We start from the raw sequence: 25,367 nt of genomic DNA on the forward strand, positions 1-25,367 counted from the left end.
GCACAGGGGTTTCCATGTGGGCTCATACTGGAGAATAAGAGGATATATGTGAGCTCATTTACACTGGGCTTATCTTTGGATCAGTGGCAGTGTACCATTCCCATTGATGTGCTTTAGAGTGGTCTGAGAGTATGTGTGTGTGAGTGTGTGTGAGTGTGTGGATGCCACATGGCCGTGCGCCCACCTGCATTGTGGCACACCACTACTAATAGAGCACTGTAGTAAAACCTCCATGGCTGAGTGTGTGCGTGTGTGTGTGTGTGTGTTGGTGGGTTTCTGTGCGTAATACTATAATGACAGACCGGGCGGCCGAGTGTTTCATCCTCCAAACCACATGAAGAGTGAAGTTCCTCACTGTAGCAGGGGTAGGATAAATACACACACACACACACACACACACACACACACACACACACACACACTTACAGAGCAGCTGCAGACTCAGTGTAGAGTTGTGTAATGAGGCAGAAAGTCACATTTGAACAGAACTGCCTCGTCTATTCTTAAAACAACAGAGTATATAAGCTGAATTCTTTTCACCGGCCATGGAGCTAAGCGGTCCTGGCAGTCCGGCTCAAACAGACGTGGCCTTCAGAGCTCCTGTTTAGAGCACCTGGTGCTCTGGGTTCGAGTACTGGTCTTTAGATAAGCCTAACTACTGTCAAGACCAAACCTGGGACACTGCCGGTCCAAATAACTGCTCACACAGAGCTTGTGTAGTCCCTGTAGAGAAGTCCTGCCCATAGAATACAACCCACTGGGGTATGAAGACCCCCAGCTTTAAGCTGTGGAGCAGTGAAAGAACTGTGTTCTCTGGAATGATGGATGGTGGATCTCCATCCAGTACTTTTGGGATGAGTTGAGGAGTTGGGTGGTGGATGATGAGGTTGGGTGGTGATCATCATCCAACATCCTGGCCTCACTAACGTGCTTGTCACTGAATGCAATCAATCAAATCCTCACAGCAGTGCTCCTCCAACATCTAGCAGAAATCCGTCCTGCCTTGGACAGCAGACAGTTACACCAACAAAAGCAGGACACACTCTTTTTAATATCTTTGATTTCATAAAAAACAATGTACGAGCAGGTGTCCCAATACTTTTGTCCATACAGCGTAACTCCTAAAGTTGAAAGTTTGAACAGACGTCATACAAACTGACCCTAAACCTGGGGTTTCCATTGACTAAACGTCCACTGTTTGGCCACTGACATGCCATAAGCACCTCGGGTGGTGCTGATCTCCCTTAAACCCCACACTACTAAGCAGGTAAAGCCTCTGTGTGGTCATTTAAGCACCTGTCAGTGAATGAAAGCACTGTAGTAATGCTGATCCTGCTCTACAATTGGACATATTTCCACACAGGACGTCCAGGAAAAAGTCCTAAGAGCCCTGTCAAAACACACACACACACACACACACACACACACACACACACACACACACGCATATATATATATATACGCTCATAAACAAAGCCTTATTAAACCTTTACTACAGAACGTGCTCCCACTACAGAGCTCAACCAAAGCCACAACTTCCTGCAGGTGCAAGTTAACCCCTTAATGATGTAATGGGATCTTCTCAGTTCCTCACCATCATAACTACAGGATGCATGCATGAATTTCACAGTAGTTACAGAATAATCATGAGGCTTAACATGAGCACACTGATTAGAAATAGCCTGAGCTTTAAGGGGTTCATCACATCTAATGGTTCTAATAGTATATACAATAACAGGACCCAGGGTCAGACATCCATCCCATATCACTGCTGTATAATAAAAAAAACATGTCTCCAAAATAGTGACTTTACAGGAGAAGGCAAAAATGGTCTTAACTTTGAATGGAAGTCAATGTAAACTAAAGGTTACAAGTAATTTAGAGCATTTCTATTGGTCCGTTCAATTACTGACCCAGTGTACAGAAGCAGCCATTGGGTGTAAACTATGAAGAAAACTAAAAACGCAGATAAAAAAATGGAGATACATGGTTTTCATTGGGCAGCAGTGATATGCATTATATATATCATATATATCATAACATACTAAACCTTGTATGTCAATTTTTCCATTTACCTTTCATATAACGTGAATCTGGCATTTGTTCTTTACATTGTGTCAAAACGTCATAATGAATGGACCAATAGAACTGCTCCAAAATGAAATATGGAATACATTCTCTAGCATTGACTTCCAGTGGAGGTTAAGGAAGTATTATTGTGCTCCTGTAAAGTTGCTGTAAGTACTTAATACTTTTATATAAGTTATATTTATATATGTGCACAATATTGCAATTTCTTTCTGCTCTATATATTAGATTGTTAGGAAATTAGACCAGATGTCAATGATCCATCATGTCATGTTATCAATAATGCACTCTGTGTCCAAGATTGAAGAGAAATAAATGATATTTAGCAGATATGGCAGAATGACATGTTTTATATAACTTAACATTGCACCTGACATTGCACATGTGACTTCTGAGCATGCACACATTGCAATAGTGATTCAACAATAATATATTTATACAGCTCTGGAAAAAATGATAGTTTCTCTGGTTTTACTATTTATAGTTAGTGTGTTTAAGGGAAATTAGCATTTGCTGTGTATTTCAAAAACCATGGACAACATTTCCCCTAAATTTCAAATAAAATATCAATATTTAGAGCATTTATTTATTTATTTATTTGCAGAAATGACAACTGCTCAAAATCAGCTGCTCAAATAATGCAGAGAAATGAATATAATAATTATAATGCAAAGACGTTTTTATTGAAATTTGATCTACACAGTACTAATATCTGAACTATGAGAGCATTCAGAAATCACTATGATGAAATAACATCGACGGCCAATCACAGCTCTCATGTCTTGGCAGGCTCTCCACTAGTCTTTCACATTGCTGTTGGAACTTTATGCCGTTCATAGTCTGCAGATTCAGCGAACTCAGCTGTGATTGATGAAATGTCGGGAATAAAACCGCTGCCGTAAACGTAGAGATGCAAATTTAAGGAAGAAAAGTGGTCTTTTAATGACAACTTTTTTTCAGTAGACCACCTTAAAGCCCAGTATATCCACCAAAATGAGAGACAGGAGAAGGGAAAACCTTCTTAACTTAACCAGATTTAAATTATAGAGACACATTTGCAGAATATATTGATGTATTTATTTTAAAATATAAATTTATTTATATTTAGACATATTTAACATATATAATATATAATATAATAATAACTTCTATATAATTTATATATTTGTAATATAAGTCATTCTATGTAGTAATAATATTATACTTCATTTGTATTATATATATATATATATATATATATATATATATATATATATATATATATATATATATATATATATATAAACCGAACCCTAATTTTAACGTCAGGAACCAAAACAATGTAATCCATTCACACACACACACACACACACACCAACAAAGCCCTCCCCAATACAAGCACAAGAAGCTCCGAACTGCACTCAAACCTGGGGGTCCGCTGTCTTCTCCTTGGCTGCCTGGCTCTTTTTCTGCTGCGCTCCAGCACTCAGGCTGTGCTTCCTGGAGAGAGGGCTCCTCAGTGGGATGAGGCTGGGGTTGCTGGGCTTTGGGCTGCCGTTCTGACCGCTTCTTCTGTGGCCAGGCGACTGGGGAATAGGCAGTGCGCTGTGGACAGGCTTGGGCAATCCAGACTTCATCTTGGAGGTGACCAAAATGGCCGGCATTTTCCTCTCTTCTGCTGTCCAAGCACGGTCGCAAAGCGGTGGTGTGCTTCCAGAGGCTGGCACACACACTTATACACCACACACACTCCTACTTGAGTGGGAGCGGTACTTGGAGCAATCACGCTTGTTGGCTCAACAGCTGGTGCTGGAGTCGGTGGACTGCCCCCAGACGCTCAAACACACACACACAGACACACACACACTCCAACACAGGCAGTTCAGGGAAGCCTCGGAAGCATACCCACTCGAGCAGACTTGTGGAGAGTCTCAGGGTTTAATAAGAAAACCATTATAGACACTTAAATCAAGTCCCAATCTTCTCAAGACGCTGTGTTTTCCCTCTTTCTTTGCCAACGGACTCCCGGAGCAGTCCGGAACTCTTTTCCACCTGCTCTGAGGCGCAGAAAGTGAAGAGCAGGCTGAAAAAGTACCTGCTGAGATCCTGGAGAGCACTTGAGGGAAGTTTCTCTCTCAAACACACTGTCCAAAATCCTGGGAAGAGTGAAGAGCGCAGTTCAGTAGAGCTTGCAATCTGCGTAACTAGCCTCCAGTTGCAGGCACAGCTAGGCTTGGGAAGGATTAGGAGACCATTAGCGAGGCAGCAGATGTGTCTTAGGAGAAAGCTCAGGACTAACACTCCTGGGTGACGAGCTAATCAGCTGTTAGCATCAGCAGTCAACCCCGGCCTTTCTGATTGGTGTGGTCAGCAGTTCCAGAGACACAGACCGGTGCAGGAGACCACCTTAAAAGCCCATTATACCCCTCAATATCTTTCTGTAAATATCCATACAGACCAGGATGCATCTCGAGTGTTGCATGCTGCATTTCCTGGACCGCAACAGCAAGATTCACTGTGGGAACGAGGACTCTCTGACAATCTTGGTTAACCAAAACACAAGGGTTTCATAATCCCCTCTGAAGTGGCTTAACTGGTAATGGGAATAAGTGTTTAGAAGCTGAAATGGGGCTGAAATACTAGCACTTCCTTTCCCAAACTGGAGCAAGATTTGGGGGGAATTCCTTCATCTGATCACACTTCCTTTACCATGATAAGAGAGTGTGCCTTAGCAGGGGAGATAAAATTGTGCCTGAGCAGCAGTTCCTGTAGGCTATGGACTGATCCCTGTAATCCATGCTGGGTTAGGGAAGTGAAACCCACCCACAAATGCCACCTGCCCTTTGCATTGTGTAAGCATATCATGATGAGTGGGCAAATTAACATGGAATAAATCATGCAATATTGATATCGATCAAAGTTAAGTTGCAGAAAGTGGTAAAAGAGCAGTGGTACTAAAAAAAAAAAACACTGGTCGACAGTCGTCACTGTTGAAAGTATGAGATCCTGGAGGAACTTTTGAAGGTTCCTCGGTTTGAAAGGTGCTTTGAGGAAAGGTTTTTAGAAGAAGAAGGTTCCTCAAAGCACCTTAAGAAGTTAAGAACCTCCAAAAGTTCCTCAAGGTCCTTATAGGCAAGTCTGTTCACTTAGCGGCCATCTTTGCAATGTCGCCGGGCAGTTATTTCCAGTCACACGAGACCAGGCTCCGATCTTTATGAATGGGGAGAGACAAAAATACAGGACACTTTACAGTTTCCCCATTAGCACCATCACGATATAAAGTGAAAAAAAAAAATAAAAAAAAAATAATTTAGGGCAATTGTGGGGCTCAGTGTATTATCTGTTCATGGGGCCCAGAATCCCTAGCAGTGTCCCTCATCTATGTAGAGTATCTCTGGACTCTGGATCTTAGCAACTTTGACAAGAACCAAATGGCTAGATGGCTAGACACCTGGGTCAGAACATTTCCAAAACATCTGTGAGGTCTTGTGGGGTGCTCCCAGTATGCAGTGCTCAGCATCTACCAAAAGTGCTCAAGAGATTCATGGGCACCTAAGAGTCATCGATGCTCATGGCGGTCCCACCTCACAACTTACAGGACTCAAAGGATCTGCGGCTAGTCTTGGTGCCAGATACCACAGCAGGACACCTTCAGAGGTCTTGTGGAGTCCATACCTCAATGGGTCAGAGCTCTCTCGGTGGCATGAGAAAGACCTGCACAGTGCTAGGCAGGTGGTTTTAATATTATGGCCGATTGGTGTATACTACACGTTTATACTATACTATAAAAAAAAACCTTCAGGGCTCAATAAAGTGAAACTTATGTGATTTGGAGAGTCACTAAATGCAGGAGAGTCGGCAATTTGTAACTGTGGCCTAAAATAGCCAGATCACTCGATAAAGAGTAGTGGAATAATTCCATCAAGCGAAAGAAGCGTTGGTGTGGTCGGGGCATAAAAACATTTCTCAAGATCAGACCTCCAGGGCTGAAACAGAAGAAACAAACAAAGTGGAGGCCGGATTGTAAAATAACATCATGGGAAACACACCACAATAACTGCGGGTGGTAGGTGTGGGTTGCTAAGCTGATGCTTCAAATGAAAACAATTTGCAATGTGGAACCAATTTGACAGAGCAGCGATGGGTTTGGTGGTTGAAACCACAGAGACTCCCCCCTGAGGAAAGCACATTTTGTGGATTAGTGCTGTGTACCAAAATAGCAACAGTAGCAGGTATAAAAAAACACTGTACACCTAGCAAACCTTGCCTGAAAGGAATTTAGGTCTGAAAAGCTGGCACACCTTTCCTACATGATGCTTGAACCTTAATGTGGTGGTTTGACCACACCAAATGAACCCAACTGTCCCATTAGCCCAAATGTAGTCGATCAGCCAGGTCATGTTTAGTGCTACGTGGCTAATGTAGCTAACAAGTCATGGGATCGATCTAATACATTTACATTTATGGTATTTAGCTGATGTTCTTATCCAGAGCGACTTACAAGGTTATTCGTATTACAGAGGTGGGCCAATGTAGTGTTAGGAGTCTTGCCAGACTCAGCCAGACTGGGAATTGAACCCCAGTCTCCCACATAGTGTGGTAGCTCACCTCAAATAGCCATGATTTGCTCATTAATAGACTTACTGACCCTGTATGACACTTCATTATCCACAAGCATGTCCAAATGTTTGTGAACTTGCTGACACAGGCATGCAAATGTAGAGAAGCATTGCCATTAAAATAGACTCCCTAGAGCAGATGAACATGAATCTGTTGACACCCTGCTGCCTAATGTCAGGCATGGGCTAGAGGAGGGGTATAAAGCCCCCCAGCATTGAGCTGTGGAGCAGTGGAACTAGCTGTGGTCATCTGTGGAATGATGGATGGTGGTTCTCCATCCAATACTTTTGGGATAAGTTGGGGAGTGACATCCTGACCTCAGTAACAATATTGTTGCTGAAAGCAATCAAATCCTCACAGCAATGCTTTTGCTCCAAAATCTAGTAGAAAGCCTTCTTCCTTGGACAGTAGAGATAATCACTACAACAAAAGCAGGATAAGCTCTTTATAATACCCTTGATGAAACAATGAATGAGCAGGTGTCCCAATACTTTTGTCCATATACTGTTCATCTGAATTTGTACAAACAGAAGCAGCAGCCACTCTGAGGCCCGAGCTTTGAGCACACTGTTGTTGCTTGAATGTTCATTGAGACACAGCGAATTAACAGCGTGGATCTGTGTCCAAGACTGAAGCGCTCCACAGTCACAAGTTAACCTGCCTTGGCTAATAGACCGTCTGTCTGAATGTGGTTAGCATTACTTTAGCTAAATCCCTCACTCACTGCTTATCCCTAATGACACGGTCACTTGTCCTGACCTCCAGTGACAAGGCAATGACCTTGTTATTGAGACTTGGGGCTTGTGTGTGACTTCTTCTAAGTATCACAAGCTCATGTACAATCATATGTACACTATAAGGACAAAAGTATTGGGACACCTGCTCATTACGTTTTTTTTCTGAAATCAGTAAAGTCAAAGAAGAAGGCTTTCTGCTAGATTTCGGAGCAGCATTGCTATGAGGATTGGATCAAGTTGCTGGATAATGATCACCACCCCAAATCATCATCCCCAACTCATCCCAAGTATTAAATGGAGCTCCACCACCATCATTCCAGAGAACACAGTTCTTCCACTGCTCCACAGCTCAATGCTGGGGGGCTTTACACCTCTAGCCCACGCCTGGAGCATTATCTGCTCCAGAAAGTCCTATTCTATTGGCAGTACTTCTCTACAGGGACTAGATAATAATCTGTCTGTGCGAATGTGAACATCTGTGTCATCAACGGGTGCAACTTAAAAGTGCTGAATGCTCTGAATGCATTCGTTAGAAGGGGTGTCCACAAACATTTGGACATGTAGTACAGATACCAGTCCTAAATAGAGAAAGCACTATGGGAAAGTACATTCACATAGCTTGGTGAATAACAGACTGAACACTTATTCTATAAGTTAAATTAAGAGGATAAGCTTATTCCAGATGTCCTCTCTGAGATGCCCATTTGGGCAGGGCATGCCAAAGGGTTACTGGTCAACAATAAAGCCAGACAGAGGTCATGTTGGTTCAGTCCTGAGGCAGAACCTCCTGAAGTCTAGTACTAGATTTGAAACCTAGTGCCGATTGTGAACTAGACCTATACTTCTCTCACTGGTGTTACTTCCAAATAATACAATATATACACTTGTCAGCCATAACATTAAGACCACCGGCCTAATATTGTCCCCATTATGCTGCCAAAACATCTCTGGCCTGTTTAGGAATGGACTCCACAAGACCTTAGGTCCTGCAAGTTGTGAGGTAGAGCATAAATGACCATCAATAAGCCTTGGGTGCCCATGACCTTGTCGCCGGTTCACCGCTTGTCCTTCCTTGGAGCGCTTTTGGTAGGTTTTGGAGCACCCCACAAGACCTGCCTGATGTTTTGGAGATGTTCTGATCCAGTCATTTTCTGGAACATCACAGCTGGGTTCTTGTCAAAGTGGCTCAGATTCTTCACTTTCAGGAACTGACTGCTCACTTTCTGCCTAATAAGCCACTGAAACCAGGTCATCAGTGTTATTCACTTCATCTGTCAGTGGTTTTAATGTTCTGGCTGATCGGTGAAATTTGTGGATATAAAATAATACGTTTTTTAAGTGAATATGTGAGGACGGATCAATCCCAGTGATTCACCAAAACCAGTCAAAGAGGGCCTCAGTGACGTCCATCAGATGAGAGAGTGTGTAAGACGTTGAGCAGGCCGCACTCTCGAGTAAATCCCTGAGTGTGCACTGCCCAATCACAGGCAACACTCACCTCAGACTGTCAACACTGCGAATTCTGGATGAGAGACAGTGTCCAAACCTGAAAATAGACACGTTTGGACACACATGACACACTCATGTCTCATGTTGTATGATTAACCTGACTGGGGTAAAAGACTCAAGGTTTAAAAAGATTGCATGTAAAAATGTTAGCAGTGTGTGAGAGTGTGTTTGAACGAACTGGTCAGTCTGAATGGCCACACTGGCAGTTTTGGGAATAGCCTAAAACTCACCCCAGTGCTCAGAGCCCAACACGCTGTTGTCTTATAGCTCGCCTCTGCAGTCTAACCTGCTTCAAGCCTGCCACACACTGTCCAGGTGTTCTGGGTTAAGCAGGACCTTAGGGCCGTGTGCCAGCTGACCGCTGCCATTGGCAGGCCACAGCGGGACAGGATGCAGACAAGAGAGATAGAGATATGGTATCTCAACAGGTCTGAGCCAAAAAGGTCAGTGGTGCTCCTTTTAAATCTTCTGAGAGGAGCTTGGACGCTCTAGTTAGCCGCAGCATTATGAGTCCAGCATTCGTGCAGTCAATGGGCGCAGCTGTACGTCATTACCAGGAATCGGTAAAAGGGAGAAATAAACACCTTTAATGGATTTAAAAGGTGTGTTAATATGTGTAAGCCATCTGGCAATGTGCGAGACGTGGGTGTAGGGTTGAGCTTTAATGTGAATTAGCATAGGCTGTAAGAAGAGTCCTTGTAGAGGAGTATGGATAATAGACGAGGACTCTCCAGAGAAGATGACCATGTACCTGTTGGCACCATGAGCACTGAGCTGTGGAGCAGTGGAAGCATGTTTTCTGGAATGATGGATGGGATGGTGCTGCTTCATCCAATACTTTTGGAATTTAGAGCTGGGTTGGAGTTGGGGGTGATGAGGTGGGGTGGTGATCATCATCCAACATCCTGACCTCAGTAACACTCTTGAATGCAATCAAATCCTCACAGCAAAATTCCTCCAAAATCTAGTAGAAGGTTTTCCTCCCTGGACAGTAGAGACAGTTACTCCAACAAAAGCAGGATCAACTAATTTTAACAATAAACGAGCAGGTGTCCCAATACTTTTGTCCGAAATCTTCTAAACTGACATTTCAACCCCAATACAACATTTTCTAAGAGTCTAAGAGCTAATGGTGGTCCCATGTTATGGTGGTCTGTCACATTCGAGTGAGGCTCATTTGAAGTCTGCGGCATTTGCTTTAGCAGACTTTGTGATAGGCGGCAGACGGAGGCTTGGCACCACAATCTATTCCACTTTTCAAGCCCATTATTAGATTACAAACTCAGTGCTCAGTCAGCAAACAATCCCTTTATGGGCTTAGGCAACAGCCTGGGCTCTATCCAGAGGGTCAGAGAGGGAACGAGTCTATATGATCAGGTCTTGTTCGAGATCTCATCCTAGCACACTGAAAATGAGGGTCAACATGTGTGTCAGAGGTCACTATAACCCACGCCAGTCGGTCGGTGTTGGGAAGTCTCAGTCTGAGGGAATTTAGCCAACATTAGCCAGAGGCAGAGCGAGTTAGCTGTGGTTAAAGAGTGTGTGCGGTTTCGTCATGACTGTAAAGTGTTAGATTAGTGACCAAATCAAGGTACCAAACTGAAGAAAGCTAGCTAATGCTAGACTGTCACAGTGGTGGAGGAGAAAAACAAGGCCTTGACTTTGTAAGCAATACTGAGAGGCTGGCTTCCACAGACGTGGACAGAATGACAGCCAGATGGAGAGAGCCTCCACACAGCTGGGTTTGATGCTAACAGCTTCTAGCTGAGAGCTAGCAGAAGATCAGATTCACGCACAGACATGCAAACCTGCTCCACACCACCTGGTTCTCAATCAATCCTCTTAGCCTAGCCACAGATCCACCACTGATTTGACTGAGAAGCAAACGGCTGATAGCATGAGCTAGCTTAAAGACGTAGCATACTAGCCTAATGCCTTAGCTTTAGGGCCAGGCCTCTTAGCGGCAACACCTCAGCGGCGGTAATGACTGGATGCTAAATCTATGAACACCTGATCGTTAAAACTGGCTTGCTTTGGCAAAACAGCAGTGGCATGCACCACTTCACTCTCCAGAAATTAGTAACCATAATAGTAATCCTTTAGGTTTGTAAACCTGGACAAAAGTATTGGGACACCTGCTTATTCATTGTTCATTGTTCATTTTTTTATAAACTCAAGGGTACTAAAAATGAGTTGAACCTGCTTTTGCTGGAGTAACTGTCTCTACTTTCCAAGGAGGAAAGCTTTCTACTAGATTTTGGAGGAGCATTGCTGTGAGGATTTGATTGCATTGACTAACAAGAGCATTAGTGAGGACAGGATGTTGGATGAGGATGTTCACCACCCTACCTCATGATCCCCAACCTTCCTACTCATCCCAAAAGCATTGGATGGAGCACCACCATCTATTATTCCAGAGAACACAGTTGCTGGGGGGCTTTATACCCCTCTAGCCCACGCCTGGCATTAGGCAGCATGGTGCCAATAGGTTCATGCTTGTTTATCTGCTCCAGAGAGTCCTATTCTATTGGCAGTACTTCTAAACAGGGCTGAGACCAGCTGAGTGTGTTGGTAATTATATTGTATTTGTATTATATCATTACGTTATGCAACTACTTGTATGTAAACACCTAAAATTATGTTGCGTATTGTAATTTATTAGCTGTGAGTTACGATTATTAAATGACTACATAATTATAAACCAAAAATGTATTTAGTATTATTTTAGCATGTTGCTAAAGTGATGCAAAATTCTTAATTACTGTGGAATAATTAAAGCTGAATCAGATATTAATGCATTTATAAAACATTATTATTATTATTATTATTATTATTATTATTATCATATAACAGCCATTAACAAACTATTAGATAATGCATAATTTGATACTTATTTTGGTCTGTTATTATAAAGTCTTTCCCAAAATAGTCCATTTTAAATTAATACATTACAAATTTTAGCATTTTTCATTTTTAAAATGTGGCACAAATAAAAAAAAAAAAAGTCAAGTATCATGATATTATATTTTGGTCATATCGCCCACTCTGACATGATGATATTTACGTGAACTCCTGGCCAGTGGCGTCTCTCAGTGGATCCAGAGCTGCATTCTTACAGTGTCTGCCTGGGGTCAGAGCCAGGGCTGCGTCAGAGGAAGTGGAGTGCCACTGAACGTATAAATAGGACAAGATAGTCGAGCGAGGCCAAGTGGCACACGAGGAGGCGCTGGCTCAGAGGAAATGGATGTGCAAAGGAACACACTCGCGTGTGCTCTCTCTCTCTCTCACACACACACACAATCATCATGCATACACACTCTTATACAGAAGACAGGAGCTCTGCTGAAGAGATCAGACAAGTTGTCTCCAAAGGGAAGATTAGACTTCACTCATTCTCAGTGTCAAGCTGAAGTCTGGATAACAGTGTTCTCCAAAAGGGGTATTAATACTGCAGTTACTGCAGAGAGATAGACTTTAGAAGAGAAGCAGCTCCTGTACTTGTCTTTTGATTGGATTGTGGAGGGACATCGCTGAAACTGCCAATCACAGTTTTTTGCATTAGCATGAGCAACAGGATGATTTTTCACACAATAAAAATTCAATTAACTTCAGCTGAAAGGCTGAAAAGAGAAACGATGAAATTCCAATATATATATATATACACAGTACTGTGCAAAGTTTTAGTCCCCTGTGAAAGCTGCTGCTTATCTGGACAGTAAGTGTTTATCTGCTCAGTAAAACACTGATATTAGAATAAACACTAATAATATCAGTCCTACAGAAAGTGGTGGTGGTGGTTCTCCATCACTGTGTTCATCATTAAAACATCTCCAAAGTTCTCCTCTCTCATGAAGTCTAGTATTATTTAGAGTTCTCCTCAGATCAACACCTGGTTTGGTGGTAAATCAGGGCTTAATGATGGTAAATCAGGTGAGCTGCTGCTGCTGCTGCTGCTGCTGCTGCTGCTGATGGAGTTGAACACATCCTCCACGCTGTGCTGGCTGGACTGGGGGGCGTCCAGGAGAAACCTGGAGGAGCCGAGCTCTGTTCTTCAGACTAGCTCACCGACAAGATCTCACTACTTTCTTTCTTCAGAATGAGAAGCTCTTATTACTATATATATATATATATATATATATATATATATATATATATATATATATGCACACTATGCTGCCTAATGCCAGGCGTGAGCTATAGAGGGGTATAAAGCCCCCCAGCAGCATTAAGCTGTGGAGCAGTGGAAGAACTGTGTTCTCTGGAATGATGAGATGGTGGAGCTCCATCCAGTACTTTTGGGATGAGGAGTTGGGGAGTTGGGGATGATGAGGTGGGGTGGTGATCATCATCATCCAACATCCTGACCTCACTAATGCTCTTATCACTGAATGCAATCAGATCCTCACAGCAATGCTCCTCCAAAATCGAGTAGAAAGACTCTTCTTTGGACAGTAGAGACAAGTACTCTAAAGCAGCAACTAATCCCTTGATTTCATATTTATATGTATATGAAAGGAATGGGAGTAACTATGTTAAACTATGTAAAGACGTGAAATGTATATATAGTCTCATTTAAGCCAATAAAAGCTGCCTCAGAGTCTCAGCAAAAAGGAGAGAAGAAAGCACACATGTTAAACCCATCGTCAGCGGAGCCAGTGAGGATACCGAAATAAAAACAAACCATCCGATTAATGTCGAGTTTTGGGTTGGTCGATTGTAGACGTCGAAGCGGCCAAGTTTTCGTGGCTTTTGATACTGACAGAAAACGTACGCCTAATTCTGAGCTCAGCAATCCTTTTAAAAACTAATTGCAGGAAACACTCAAAACTCTGAATGATGTCAGAACAGCCCAAGAGCTTCTTACCTTACTGGCATGGCACGGATGGACTGACATACACAAACAGACGTGCAGCACTTCAGCAGTCTTAGCCAGTAAAATATGACTTTAGGAAAGCATTATTAGGGCCCTTAAGAACATATTTCCAATATTTCCAACAAGCCCAGCAGCTTCATGTATGAAGCCGTGTTGTGAGTTGTGACTCCTAACGGCATCTTTTATTAGAGCCAGGGTTATAACTCATTTGACCAACCATGAACTTTATACACTGTATTCATGATAATACTCCATCATTCAAGCCATAACTCACTCTAATGGTTAACCGCCATCAAATGCATTCAGAGTAGGGGTGTAATGATACACTCGGCCCATGATTCAATTAGATTCATGGTACTGCAGTTTCATGTTCCCACAGTATATGGAGAGGCACTCCGTCTGCCCTCCTTCCATATTGTGTCTAGTCAGTCTAACGTCTGTGTTTTTCTTTCTGCCGAGCTGAACCACCCTCCTGTCTGGGTTGATGCTGGTGTAGGATCAGCACTGACTGGGTGTCCCGGCTGCTGTCTGTTCTCCAGACCAGCCACACCATCATGGAGTCTCCTACATGTGCTATTCACCCTTCGGCCAAGCAACAGAACTCCACCAGCATGCTCCACTCATCCCCTGATGAAAATCCACCTCCACATCCACCCTATTTTGCATTAAACAATGAGGAGGGGTGTCCATCTTTGTTTACTTCATGTTAGAACTTCCAGGGCTACATCGGATCTGTTCAGAGCCGGCCCAAAGAAATACGCGAATTACGCAGATGCTTATGGCCCCTGCGCCACCAGGGGGCACCCAAGAACACCAATATAATTTATTTTCATACTTGGCTCAATACTAGGTTAATCAATTTCTGGCTGCTGCCACTGTTGGGCAAATGCAGATAATGCTAATGATAATGGGCACGTTACACACACACACACACAGTGTAGCCTCTGGAATGATGAAGCATCTGGTGCTGAGGTGGTGGTATGGGGGGCCCCATAAAGGCTTGGGCCGGCCCTGGACCTGTTGATATAGTGCTAGACTACAACCACACTGATAATAAGCATACAGTGCGTAGTGTAATATGCTCAGTTAGAGGGAAAAGATCAGAGTGTTGTGGAGCACCATATAACTTATATCCACAACCTTCCCAAAAAAGGGCCACCATCCATACATCTGTTCTTCTGACCACTCTGTGGAGGAGAAACCAGCACCAGAACATCTTTACCCAGAGAAATGGCTCAGTTACAAAGCTCTTAGGCTAACGTCTTACCTGATATTCTCACAAACACCCGGCATGTCTGCTTCTCAGGTGCTTCATGCCTGAATTTCTTCTCCACAAAATGGCGAGAGCAGACATATGGGCGTTTGAGTGGATGTTGGAAATGTTAAATAGGCTGTTGGAGTGCTGGGTTAGCATAGATAGCTAACCCAGCCGGTCATTTTGGAGCATTTCTATTGGTCCGTTCATCATGAAACGTGGACACAAGGTAAATAACAAATGTCAGGTTCACATTATGTCAAAAAGTCAATATTTGTTTTGTTATTCAGTCTCGACCCCTTTTGAGGGACCTTTTGAAGGTCTAGGTTCCTCTCAAGGGTTCCTCCTCCGGTCATTGGCACTATTGACTTGTTTACTTTGGGATCTGACCCGGACCTCTGTATGTCTGCTTCGTGACTGGATCCAGTTACGGTGAGGTGTATTACTAAACAAGACTATATGGTTAGAGAAGTATGGCTTGTTTGGTGCTGGTTGTTCACAAGCTTTGATGATGGTGATCTCCAACAATGTGCTTGCATGAGATCATATTTAACAGGATGAGATGCCCAATATACGGCAGGGGTGGGTCATTTAGGACCACGGTTCGGTGATGTCCTTGCTGAAGCACACTCAGGTTCTCACCAAACTGTGCTGGAAGCTGGTTCTCAGTTCTCTACCTGGAAAAATGACTACATATGGCAATGAAGGTGGATACACTTGGATATGGTACAGAACATCTGGTCGCCTGGTGGCATCTGCAGGGATTCTATGGGCCACGGCAATTTGGCTGCACCCCAAACCCCACACTACTGTATCTTGCATACAATGACCAACAATGACCGTGCTTCTTATGGTGGTGCACATGCTTTTTAGTGTGGTGGTATGAGGTTTGGGACACAGCGAGCAACAGCCAAGGAAAGCTGACTGATCTGCCAAATGTCTCTGAACTGTGAGGCCTACAACTCATAGAGGGGTCATGAGGGATCCAGTTCATGGAGTCTAGTATTATTTATAGTTCTCATCCAACACCTGGTTTTGGTAAGTCTGTGCTTAACGCTGTTAAATCAGGTGAGCTGGTGATGGAATTGAACACATCCACACTGCCAATAGAATAGGACTTTCTGGAGCAGGTAAACAAACATGAACCTATTGGCACCATGAGTGGCTAGAGGGGTGTAAAGCCCCCCCCCAGCATTGAGCTGTGGAGCAGTGGAACAACGATAGTGGGTTCTTCATTCAATAGTTTTGGGATGAGTTGGGGAGTTGGTGGATGATGAGGTGGGGCGGTGACCTCACTAACGCTCTTGTCACTGAATGCAATCGAATCCCCACAGCAATGCTCCTCCAAATCTAGTAGAAAGACTCTTCTCCAACAAAAGCAGGTGTCCCAATACTTTTGTCCATGCAGTCAAAAAAAAGGGGGGTAGAATACTTGCTTTACCAACATCCAAACTGCTGTTCTGGTGCCATCTACAGGCCACCTGAGTCACTTACTGGAGCACTAGTGTTAGTGGTCTCAGCCAGAGCAGAGGTTAAAGAGCTTCGCTTGCTCAGCTAAAGTGCAAGTGCACAAAATCAAGCAGATCCTAGACGCATGAGCAAGACGACGAGAAGATTCAAGCTGGTGTTGAGTCACACCCAACGGCATGCTCCAACATGTAGCCCTAAACGTCTGAGAGAACATTAACCACTACACACTACTCACCCCGGCACATTAACACAAGCCAGAAAGAGGTGGTTAAAGCTCAGTGAGAGTGGTGGGCTCTCTCACACTGCCTACACTCCCTCAGCCCTTAATCTGACTGTGAAGCATTCCTGAGGCTTCATCTATTATTTAGAGAGGCAAAGCCATGTAAGGAGGGACTTGCCCTTTGAAAACCCACCGACCCACTAGCACTATGAGGTGCAGATCTCACACACATACACACACCCACTCACACATGCACACCCCCCCCACACACACACACACTCGCAACTGCCACTCTCTTATTTATTAACCAGGCCTGCCCTCTCTCTCTCTCTCTCTCTCTCAGAAAAGGGGGCAGGAGGTTAGGTTAAAATTCAGCACCCAAACACTTCTGATGTGCTTCACCCCAGAGACTTTACCCTCCACTTGTGTCATCTTGAAGTGCTGCTTTTAGAGCCATGAAAGGAGACTAAAAGCATCTTTAGACTGAATCCACTGTGTAGATTTTAGCACAGCCTGATTTTACTTTTTCTTAGACAATTTAATCAATTATTTCATAAATATTAAAGAAACCTTAACTAACATTTGTAATGTCTATAATATTCTTCCCTGGGGTCTATTGTGAGCTTGTGAGTGATTGTATGTTCAACCATAATGGAATGAAATGAAATTTTACATAACCATAACCAACCTCTTTTATTCTCCAGCACTGAACGATCGGTTGTATGGCCTGGTCTGTATTATGCCTCATTTAAAAAAACAAGCTGGGTTGGAACTAGGGAAGTCATGACTCCAGAAATGTGGCAGTTGGTACTAATACTACTAAAATTCTCAATTCTTGATCCCAATTTTAATACAATGACCAAAAACCATTTATACATACCAAAAAATTAAAACAATTAAATAAATATATTAAAAAATAACATCCACAATTTTTTCAGCAGCAAAGCTGTTGTGAGGCCTTCAGTTAATAAAGTCTTATCTTAGGACGGCCTTGCAATTTGGTGGGATGTTTTGATACTTGGACATACTTTTATTCACCCAAAAATTACTATTTAAAGGAGACTGGACTTTGAACAGGAGATCCCAGGCTACTCAAACATCAAACAATCTTCATTTGAGATGTACATTTCATAAGAATTTAGACATTTGCATAAATTTGGCCATGCTGTGATCAAAGAATTCAAATTGAAATTTGAATTTACGTCAAATTTGCATATTTTTGCTTGTAAAGACTATAGAAAGAGTTTAATCTCAGAAATCTTGTTGGAAATTCATAATATATGTATTTTTGAGCTGAAAATGCAAATAAAAATGTAATCATTTGTTTTGGTTAGACTGACAAGGATATTTATAATACAAAGTTCTTTATAACACTTCAAAATAAAAGGAAAGAAAAGAAAAGATTGAATATATTTTATTTATCTTTTATTATTAGTTATATTTATTTATTATATGTCTCCTGTCTTCGTAAATAGAAGTGTTGTGCTGAGCAGTTCAGATCTTGTCCCTCTCTATCTCTCGATCTCTCACATTGCCCCGCCCCCTCGCACTTCTCTAAGCTTACTAGTTTTGGTCGGTTCGGTACCATGTACAACAAGTACCGTCCGTTTTTTTAGAATTTTTGTATCGACTTGATACCAAAGTATCGGTTCTCATTACCTACATCCCTAGTTGGAACACTCCTTTTAATCTTCATGTCAATGGGCGTAAAATTACGTAATTTATTTTTTTATAACGTAATTTTTAAAAACAAAATTTGTAATACACTGAGAGGAACGTGCAATAACAGGGTGGTAAACAGGCTTGTAAAATGCACGTAAACATTTTTCACCTCACCCAAAGTCACACAATCACCATATACACATCCAACAACAGCCTAAACACTCAATAAACTCATTCTCTGGCAGCTCGAACGTAAAATCTTATCCAGCACTGATGATTTCTAGCCCTGTTGGCAGTAAATGCAAATGAGATCATGCCAACTGGTTCTCACTATCAACCAGACAGTCAGCAGTTCAGTTCTGAGAGACAATGAGGTAAGTTTCAGCTTAAAGACTGAACTTCTGGGGGTGTTTTATGGCTCGGTATTGAACCTGCAGCTCTGCACGAATTAGCCCCATAGAGGTCAGCATGAGCTAAAGCTCTGAAAATAGACCCTTTCAGTGAGAGTGCGGCCCCACTGCTCACTGCACGCCTGAGAAGCCAATGCCTGCTCATGTGGAGGACACCGTGATTGATCTAAGCAGACGACTCAGCAAGTTCAGCTCGAGGAACGAGCTCACTGCTCAGGAACTGGAGCTCGTTAGTAAGTCTAGGCCCACAGTAAACTTTTGACTCCTCTTACTTTTTCGGAGCTATTCAGCGTTCCTGGAAACTGAAGAAAATCAATATTATAAGATATAGTAAGTAAAGTAATAAGAAATCATATGACTGACTTTATCAACCAGAGCAGCTGAGTATACTGACTAGCTGAAGGTCTGTTATATGAAAATTACAAACAGTTGCATTACTAATTGTAATAATCCAAGTGGCGGTTCTAGGGGGGCGGCCCGAGGGGGGCCAGTGCCCCTCCCACAACACGCTTGGACCCCCCTACGGCCTACAGCCCTAAATTAGGTGCGACAAAGCGGCAGGTAAGTAAAATGTTCATATAATTGTGCTTTGTTAGTTAGAATTAGGAAAACGTATTTGAGAATATGTTGCATATTAAGTAATTATTATACGAAGCTACGTGTTTATCGTTCAACTAGCTAGATAAATCCTTTATTGATCCCAAAGGAAATGAAGCCAAAGCTAACGCAGCAATCAGTTTGGCTTGACACTTGTTTTTTGCTCTGTAGTTCTTTTGAAATTGACGAGAAAAGGTAATATTTTGCACAAGACTTGTGCAGAAAGTCGAGCCAGATGAACAAGACGAGAGTGAATATAAATAAATAAAATAAAATGTTGAATGATATTGCATACATACCCCTCTAACATAACCACTGGACCTAGATTGCCCCCCCCCCTTTTGAAATATTCCAGAACTGTCACTGCTTGTCAGCGAAATTATTGACTATAAATGATCACCTAAATTCACCCCTGGTGTTCATCACTGCAGAGCCAATCAGAACATAAGAATGAGCCACTTATACTCTGACATGTGCTCCATATTCTAAAGTAAAGATCATTTCATTTGGTTCAACACCAAAACACATATATTTACATCAGTTTCAGCCTATTTTAACACCCAAATGTGGATCATCTGTATAGAAGAGTTTTTTAATGTAATTAAACAATATGAAGCATTAGCGTATTTAATCGAGCAATACACAGTACAATGCAAATATCCTCAAATATGTCTGTAAGATCTCAAATGGAACCTGGATTTGCAAAATGAAAGGAATATCCACGTCTACGCCTACTTTTAAAAGAATTTCCTCAGTCGTAGCAGTGTTTTCTAAAGCTGACCCTTTGATTAAGATGCAAATGGCCACATAGCCAAAGCCTACGCTAAATCCTTTCATTCCAAGTCCTCTGGTCGACAGAGGGGGGAAAGATGGAAAAATGATCTGAATTAGCATGACAAGAGACGAGAGGCACAGAGATGACAATGGGATCCTGTGACGGGGGTAAGAACCAAGAGCACAGGGAGAAAGGGCCTTATGGACCGAGCCAGCCTGTGCTAGTAAGTACGAGTACAAAAGCAGCTAAGTGTGTAAATTCAGCCTGAATTCATGTTTTGAGTCAAATCTTGCTTAATCTCTATGGTAAGAAGGCAGGAAAGTTTTATGAGGTTTATTTTGTGTCAAATTCATTTTCCTTTCCTAAACATAAGAGCAAAAGAAAGCCAAGCTAACAGCTAGCATGACACAGGGTTGTATATGTAGGGATTATCAAGATACAGAATCTGTGGGAGCAAAAAGCGGTGGCAAATATGAGAAAGAAGACTTGTCCGTCATGTCCAAATGTTTGTGGACGCTCCTTATAATGAATGCATTCAGCTACTTTAAGTTGCACCCTGTAGAGAAGTACTGCTTATGGTATTGGCACCATGCTGCCTAATGCCAGGTGTAGGCTAGAGGGGTATAAAGCCCCCCAGCATTGATCTATGGAGCAGTGTGTTCTCGGGAATGAGGGATGGTGGCGCTCCATCCAATACTTTTGGGATGAGTTGTGGAGTTGAAAATGAGGTGGGGCTCTTGTCGCTGAATGCAATCAAAATCTCACAGCAATGCTCCTCCAAAATCTAGTAGAAAGCCTTCTTCCCTGGACAGTAGAGACCAGTTACTCCAATGTCTTTTAAAATATCCTTGATTTCAGAAAACACTAAGAACAAGCTGGTGTCCCAATACTTTTGTCCACATACCAGGCATAGTACCTCTCCTCTAGGCTACTCTAAGTACTAGCCCAAACTCTGAGTCAGACTGGCTAACGCGCTGTGTGCTCAGACTTGGTGATGAATGTAGTATGTTATTCACCCATGCCCCAACTCCACCCTCCTCATTCTTGACGGGGGGACAATGCTCTGGCCCCTGACGTGAATGGGGAATGGGACAAAACCAAAATTACACACCCACTGAATTTCATCCCCCAGTCCGAGGCCACTTTCTGCTTAAAATGGATATGAAAGTGTGCCCGAGCGTTTCTGCTTTGAGGAGATGCGAAGTGACAGTGGAAGCATCTTCACAGCAGAGCTGTTTTTTTTAAGGCCTCAAGTCATGACATCATCCCCACCAATGAATTATGAATTCAGGACAATAACACTGTCCTTTTCTGTAGCAACGGGAGAATCTGTTGTAGATACAGTATGAGGTGATGCGTTCTGAGAAAGCTTTGACCTACATGTAGGGAAGAAAAATGTCATAAAGGGGAATTCCAGCCCTAAAACCAACAATTTATATATTTGTTATTTGTAGAGTTAAGGAATAGTCTGTGCTGCAGCACTGCACCCCTCAGCCACACCAGACTGCACCACCCAGCATGCATTTCATCCTAGCATAGCCACTGATGTAGGTTGCTCAACAGGAGACATGATCAGCAATGTGTCCAAATATTTGTGGACACTCACACACAGCTTGTCTAGTCCCTGTAGATGAACCCTTTACCTCCTCATGCCTAATGTCTAACACCAGGCGTGGGCTAGAGGAGGTTGAGCATTGAGGCATTGAGCTGTGGAGCAGTGGAAAAGATTTAATCAAATCCTCACAGCAAAGCTCCTCCGCATTGATAGAAAGCATTGTTCCCTGGACAGTAGAGACAGTTACTCCAACAAAAGCAAGATCAGCTCAAAAAAAACTTTTTTTAATACCCTTGATTTCAACTATGAATGAACAGGTGTCCCAATACTTTTGTCCATAGATTGTATGATAAGTCGTGTGTAGTATGGCTTTATATACATATTTTTATAGTTAACTGGTTGCAAAAATGACATTACAAAGATCTTAAATTTGAATTTTTAGCAGTAAAAATTGAGTTATGGCTTGTATCAATGATGGCACTTCAAGCCTCTATGGCTCGCCATTTGTCTAATAAAGATCAGTCAGGGGTCAGTCAGGTTAATCTTTGTTGGGTTAATGTGTGAACTCATGGATATGATGGATATGCCTGTTAGTTGCCATCCTTCAGTTCCTACATGCAGAGGCACATCAGCAAAGTTCTGAATACAGAGACCATAGAGACTGGGATTGGCTTGGGGGGGCTGGGGGGTTCCAGATGGGTGCTTTCCACTGATGAATACACCAGTGTACTGCCAAGGAAAAGGTAACCAAGGAGCCATTTACTGTAACATTTTTTTTCCACGGATAAATCAATACTCCGAAATGAATAAATGATGTACCTGCTCTACAAAAACTGTTTCTAGAAGGTCATTTGAATTTAAATGAGCCTTCTTCATTAATAATTTCCTGTGAAGTTTTAAAAGGTTTCATAAGGTGAGCACTGTGGGCGCTGGGGTTTAGGAGTTAAGCTTCAGCGGGAAAAAACGAATCATCGGAAACGTCCACAGCTATCATCCATTTCACATTTCAGGTTCAACTTCAATGAACTGGATTTCCTCTAAGGTATAGCTTCACAAAATGTAATTCACCTCACTTCCAGGCTGGGGGTGAGGGGGACAAGACTTCATTTATGGCAGGATGTGTTTGGTGATGGATACAGAGAGAGGGAGGAAAACACTGCAGGGAAAGTTAAACCACTGCAAAGTCCTAAAAGGGCTGGAGAAAACAGACGGAGGTGGAAGCTGGCTAACTTTACTAGAGTTTAGATTCTCCACCCGACCCCGAGCCTGACCCAGAGCCTGACCCAGAGCCTGACCTGATGCCCAACCCGAACTCGGGCCATGTTGGGCCAAGATTTCCCACCACTTTCCTCTGGCCCTTTCGGGTCGGGCTCAGGAAACTGCTCTGTGACGTAGGCCTACGTTTTTTAAAGCTGTTTTTTATTTGATAAAAAGCTATGGTGTGATAATCAGAAGGTTAGAATCACACAGTTTTGACCTGCACTGCTCCCACAACTTGACCTGCAGCACTGCGTGTAGCCAGCAGGACGGGCCTGGGGTCAACCCATCCTGGAATCCTTCAGCCTGCTAAACGTCGCCTCGTTCCTAATTTATTTTTGATCTTATGTTGCTTCCTAAATGCAGAATTAATGTGTGCGGAGCTATTATAGTCCTTTATTATTTAAAGAATATGTTATCTTGGTTTATTTTGAATGTAAATTATGATATTGTTGTTGGCCTATTGCAGTTTAATGCCGTATTGCTGTATTGCAGAGTTTATACGCTTATACGCTCATTCTTGTGGCCTATTTTTAGGCCTCTAGGTCATTGTTTGCATTGCTGGTGTTTTAAGAATGGAGTTTCTTTCTTAATAAATTCTTAATTAATCCCTAATACTTATTATTTATTAAATAATAGGCCTCTGCTTCCTCAGTGTTGAACTGTTTATTAACATCATTCTTGGTAATTTAAACAACTCGGAAATGTAGTTAAAAGAGTCATTTTTAACTCAGGTTTAAATCAGGCTCGGGGTCCTAATGACAGTATATGAGGTGGGCTGGGTTGGGCTTGGACAGAACGTGCCAAGGCTTGGGTAGGGTCGGGCTGGATTTTTTTGGGCCTGATCTCTTTCTCCGAGCTCTAATCTTTATTCACTTTTGCTGACTGATTACAACATTGTTTATTATAATAAAAATCATCATCATTATAATCTGAAAAAGTGAAAAAGAGTTAGATAGAGTTATTTAGACGTCTGCAGTTTGCATAGCCTTGGGATAATTGCTGCAGCCGAGGCTGGAATGGAGGAATAAATAAATAAATCTTGAGAGCACAGTGCTGGACAGTCTTAGTTGGTGTCAGGTCCGCGCCATCACGCCTGCCCCCGGGACGGACTCGATCCGCGGCCCGCAGGCTCCCTTAAAGACTTTTGTTGAGTTTCCGTTCATGTTTGATTCAGTGATTCATGTTCATGTGTTCGATTCCGGTTCATCACGTCTTGTTTAGTTAATGTTACTTAAGGAGCTCGGCTACAGAGCTCCTCACCGAGAACTGGTTGGAATTGGAGCCTCGAGGTAGCCCGAGGGACTCGTGACTCAAATCACTGTTTGTTTAGACCAGTTTGGTTCACAGTTCAGGTCCACTAGCGGACCTTGCTTCTAATGTTGAGTCGCTCCCTGGATTTATCCTCAACTCTCGCTCCAGCTAGGCGACCCTCTTCGACTTCACGTCTTCAGGTTTGGTCGGCCTAGCCATTTAGGGTTCAGTGGCTGGTTCCCCAGCTCTCTCTCACCAGCTCACCTAGCTCAGCTCCCAGAGCCCCACCGGTCTCAGGTGTACTTTTGTGTTCGCCCGTTATGGTTGTCGAGTTTACGTTGTTTTACTATTTAGTCCCTTTAGTTGCTGCATTGTTTGCTTCGTTTACCCTATGTGTTGTACCCCTTTCTTGTTAATAAAAGTACTTGCATTGGATCCATCTCTGCGAGTGTTCGTCCCTCTGTGTCTGGCATAACCAGCCATGACAGTTGGACACAGTGTGTGTTAATGTAATTGGTGTGAAACACTGCAGTTAGCAAGCTGGCTAACTTGCGTACCACAGCAGTAATACACACAAAAGTTAATGCAGTAACCTGGCTGACGGCAGCCTCGAGCAGCTTCACTTGTATACGCTTATGTATGACCAGTTGGGTAGACATTTAAAAGGGTTAATGTGTCAAAGTTCATCGAAGAACTTAAGGTCAGCAGTGTGAAATCTGTGAGGCCCCTGAAGGACACTGGGGCACAAAATGACATGGGCTTTTCTACAATGGTTAAAAAACCTTCTATCTATGAAATGACCTGAGAATTTCTCCTCAAATGAATTACCTCAAGATAATTATCTCAAGATAACTGTCCCAAGATTCGTACTGGTGCTAACTACAGGGTAGAGTTTCTGCCATTTTTCTACCCCAATTCTAGCCCTGATTCTCAGTCTGGCTGAGTCTGTGCTTGTTGGCTCTAGTCTGCAGATTTTTTCGTTAGCCGGAGTCCACAGAGAGAATCGACAGAGAGAAACAAGTAGTGTGTGAGGGGCGCCTCTCACGATCGCACTGCAGACCAGTTGGAGCATATCAAACATGCTGGATTCCAGAGCGTAATGTAGC

At 42.8% G+C, this 25,367-nt stretch overlaps 2 protein-coding genes across 2 annotated transcripts in view; both read right to left on the minus strand.

Annotated features, from left to right (window-relative positions):
* prmt7 (protein arginine methyltransferase 7) overlaps window positions 1-25,367 on the minus strand; it is a 522,441-nt gene that overhangs the window by 199,909 nt on the left and 297,165 nt on the right. The gene's annotated exons all lie outside the window — the stretch shown is intronic.
* The window catches only part of LOC140541526 (neuron navigator 2-like), an 86,919-nt gene that overhangs the window by 26,485 nt on the left and 35,067 nt on the right, over window positions 1-25,367 (minus strand). The window contains exon 3 of the mRNA XM_072664196.1: window positions 3,495-3,777. Within this exon, the coding sequence (XP_072520297.1) occupies window positions 3,495-3,777 (283 nt within the window). The remainder of the gene's footprint in view (window positions 1-3,494; window positions 3,778-25,367) is intronic.

Source organism: Salminus brasiliensis, chromosome 19 (assembly GCF_030463535.1).
Source record: "Salminus brasiliensis chromosome 19, fSalBra1.hap2, whole genome shotgun sequence".
In the NCBI taxonomy this organism is placed as follows: Eukaryota; Metazoa; Chordata; class Actinopteri; order Characiformes; family Bryconidae; genus Salminus; species Salminus brasiliensis.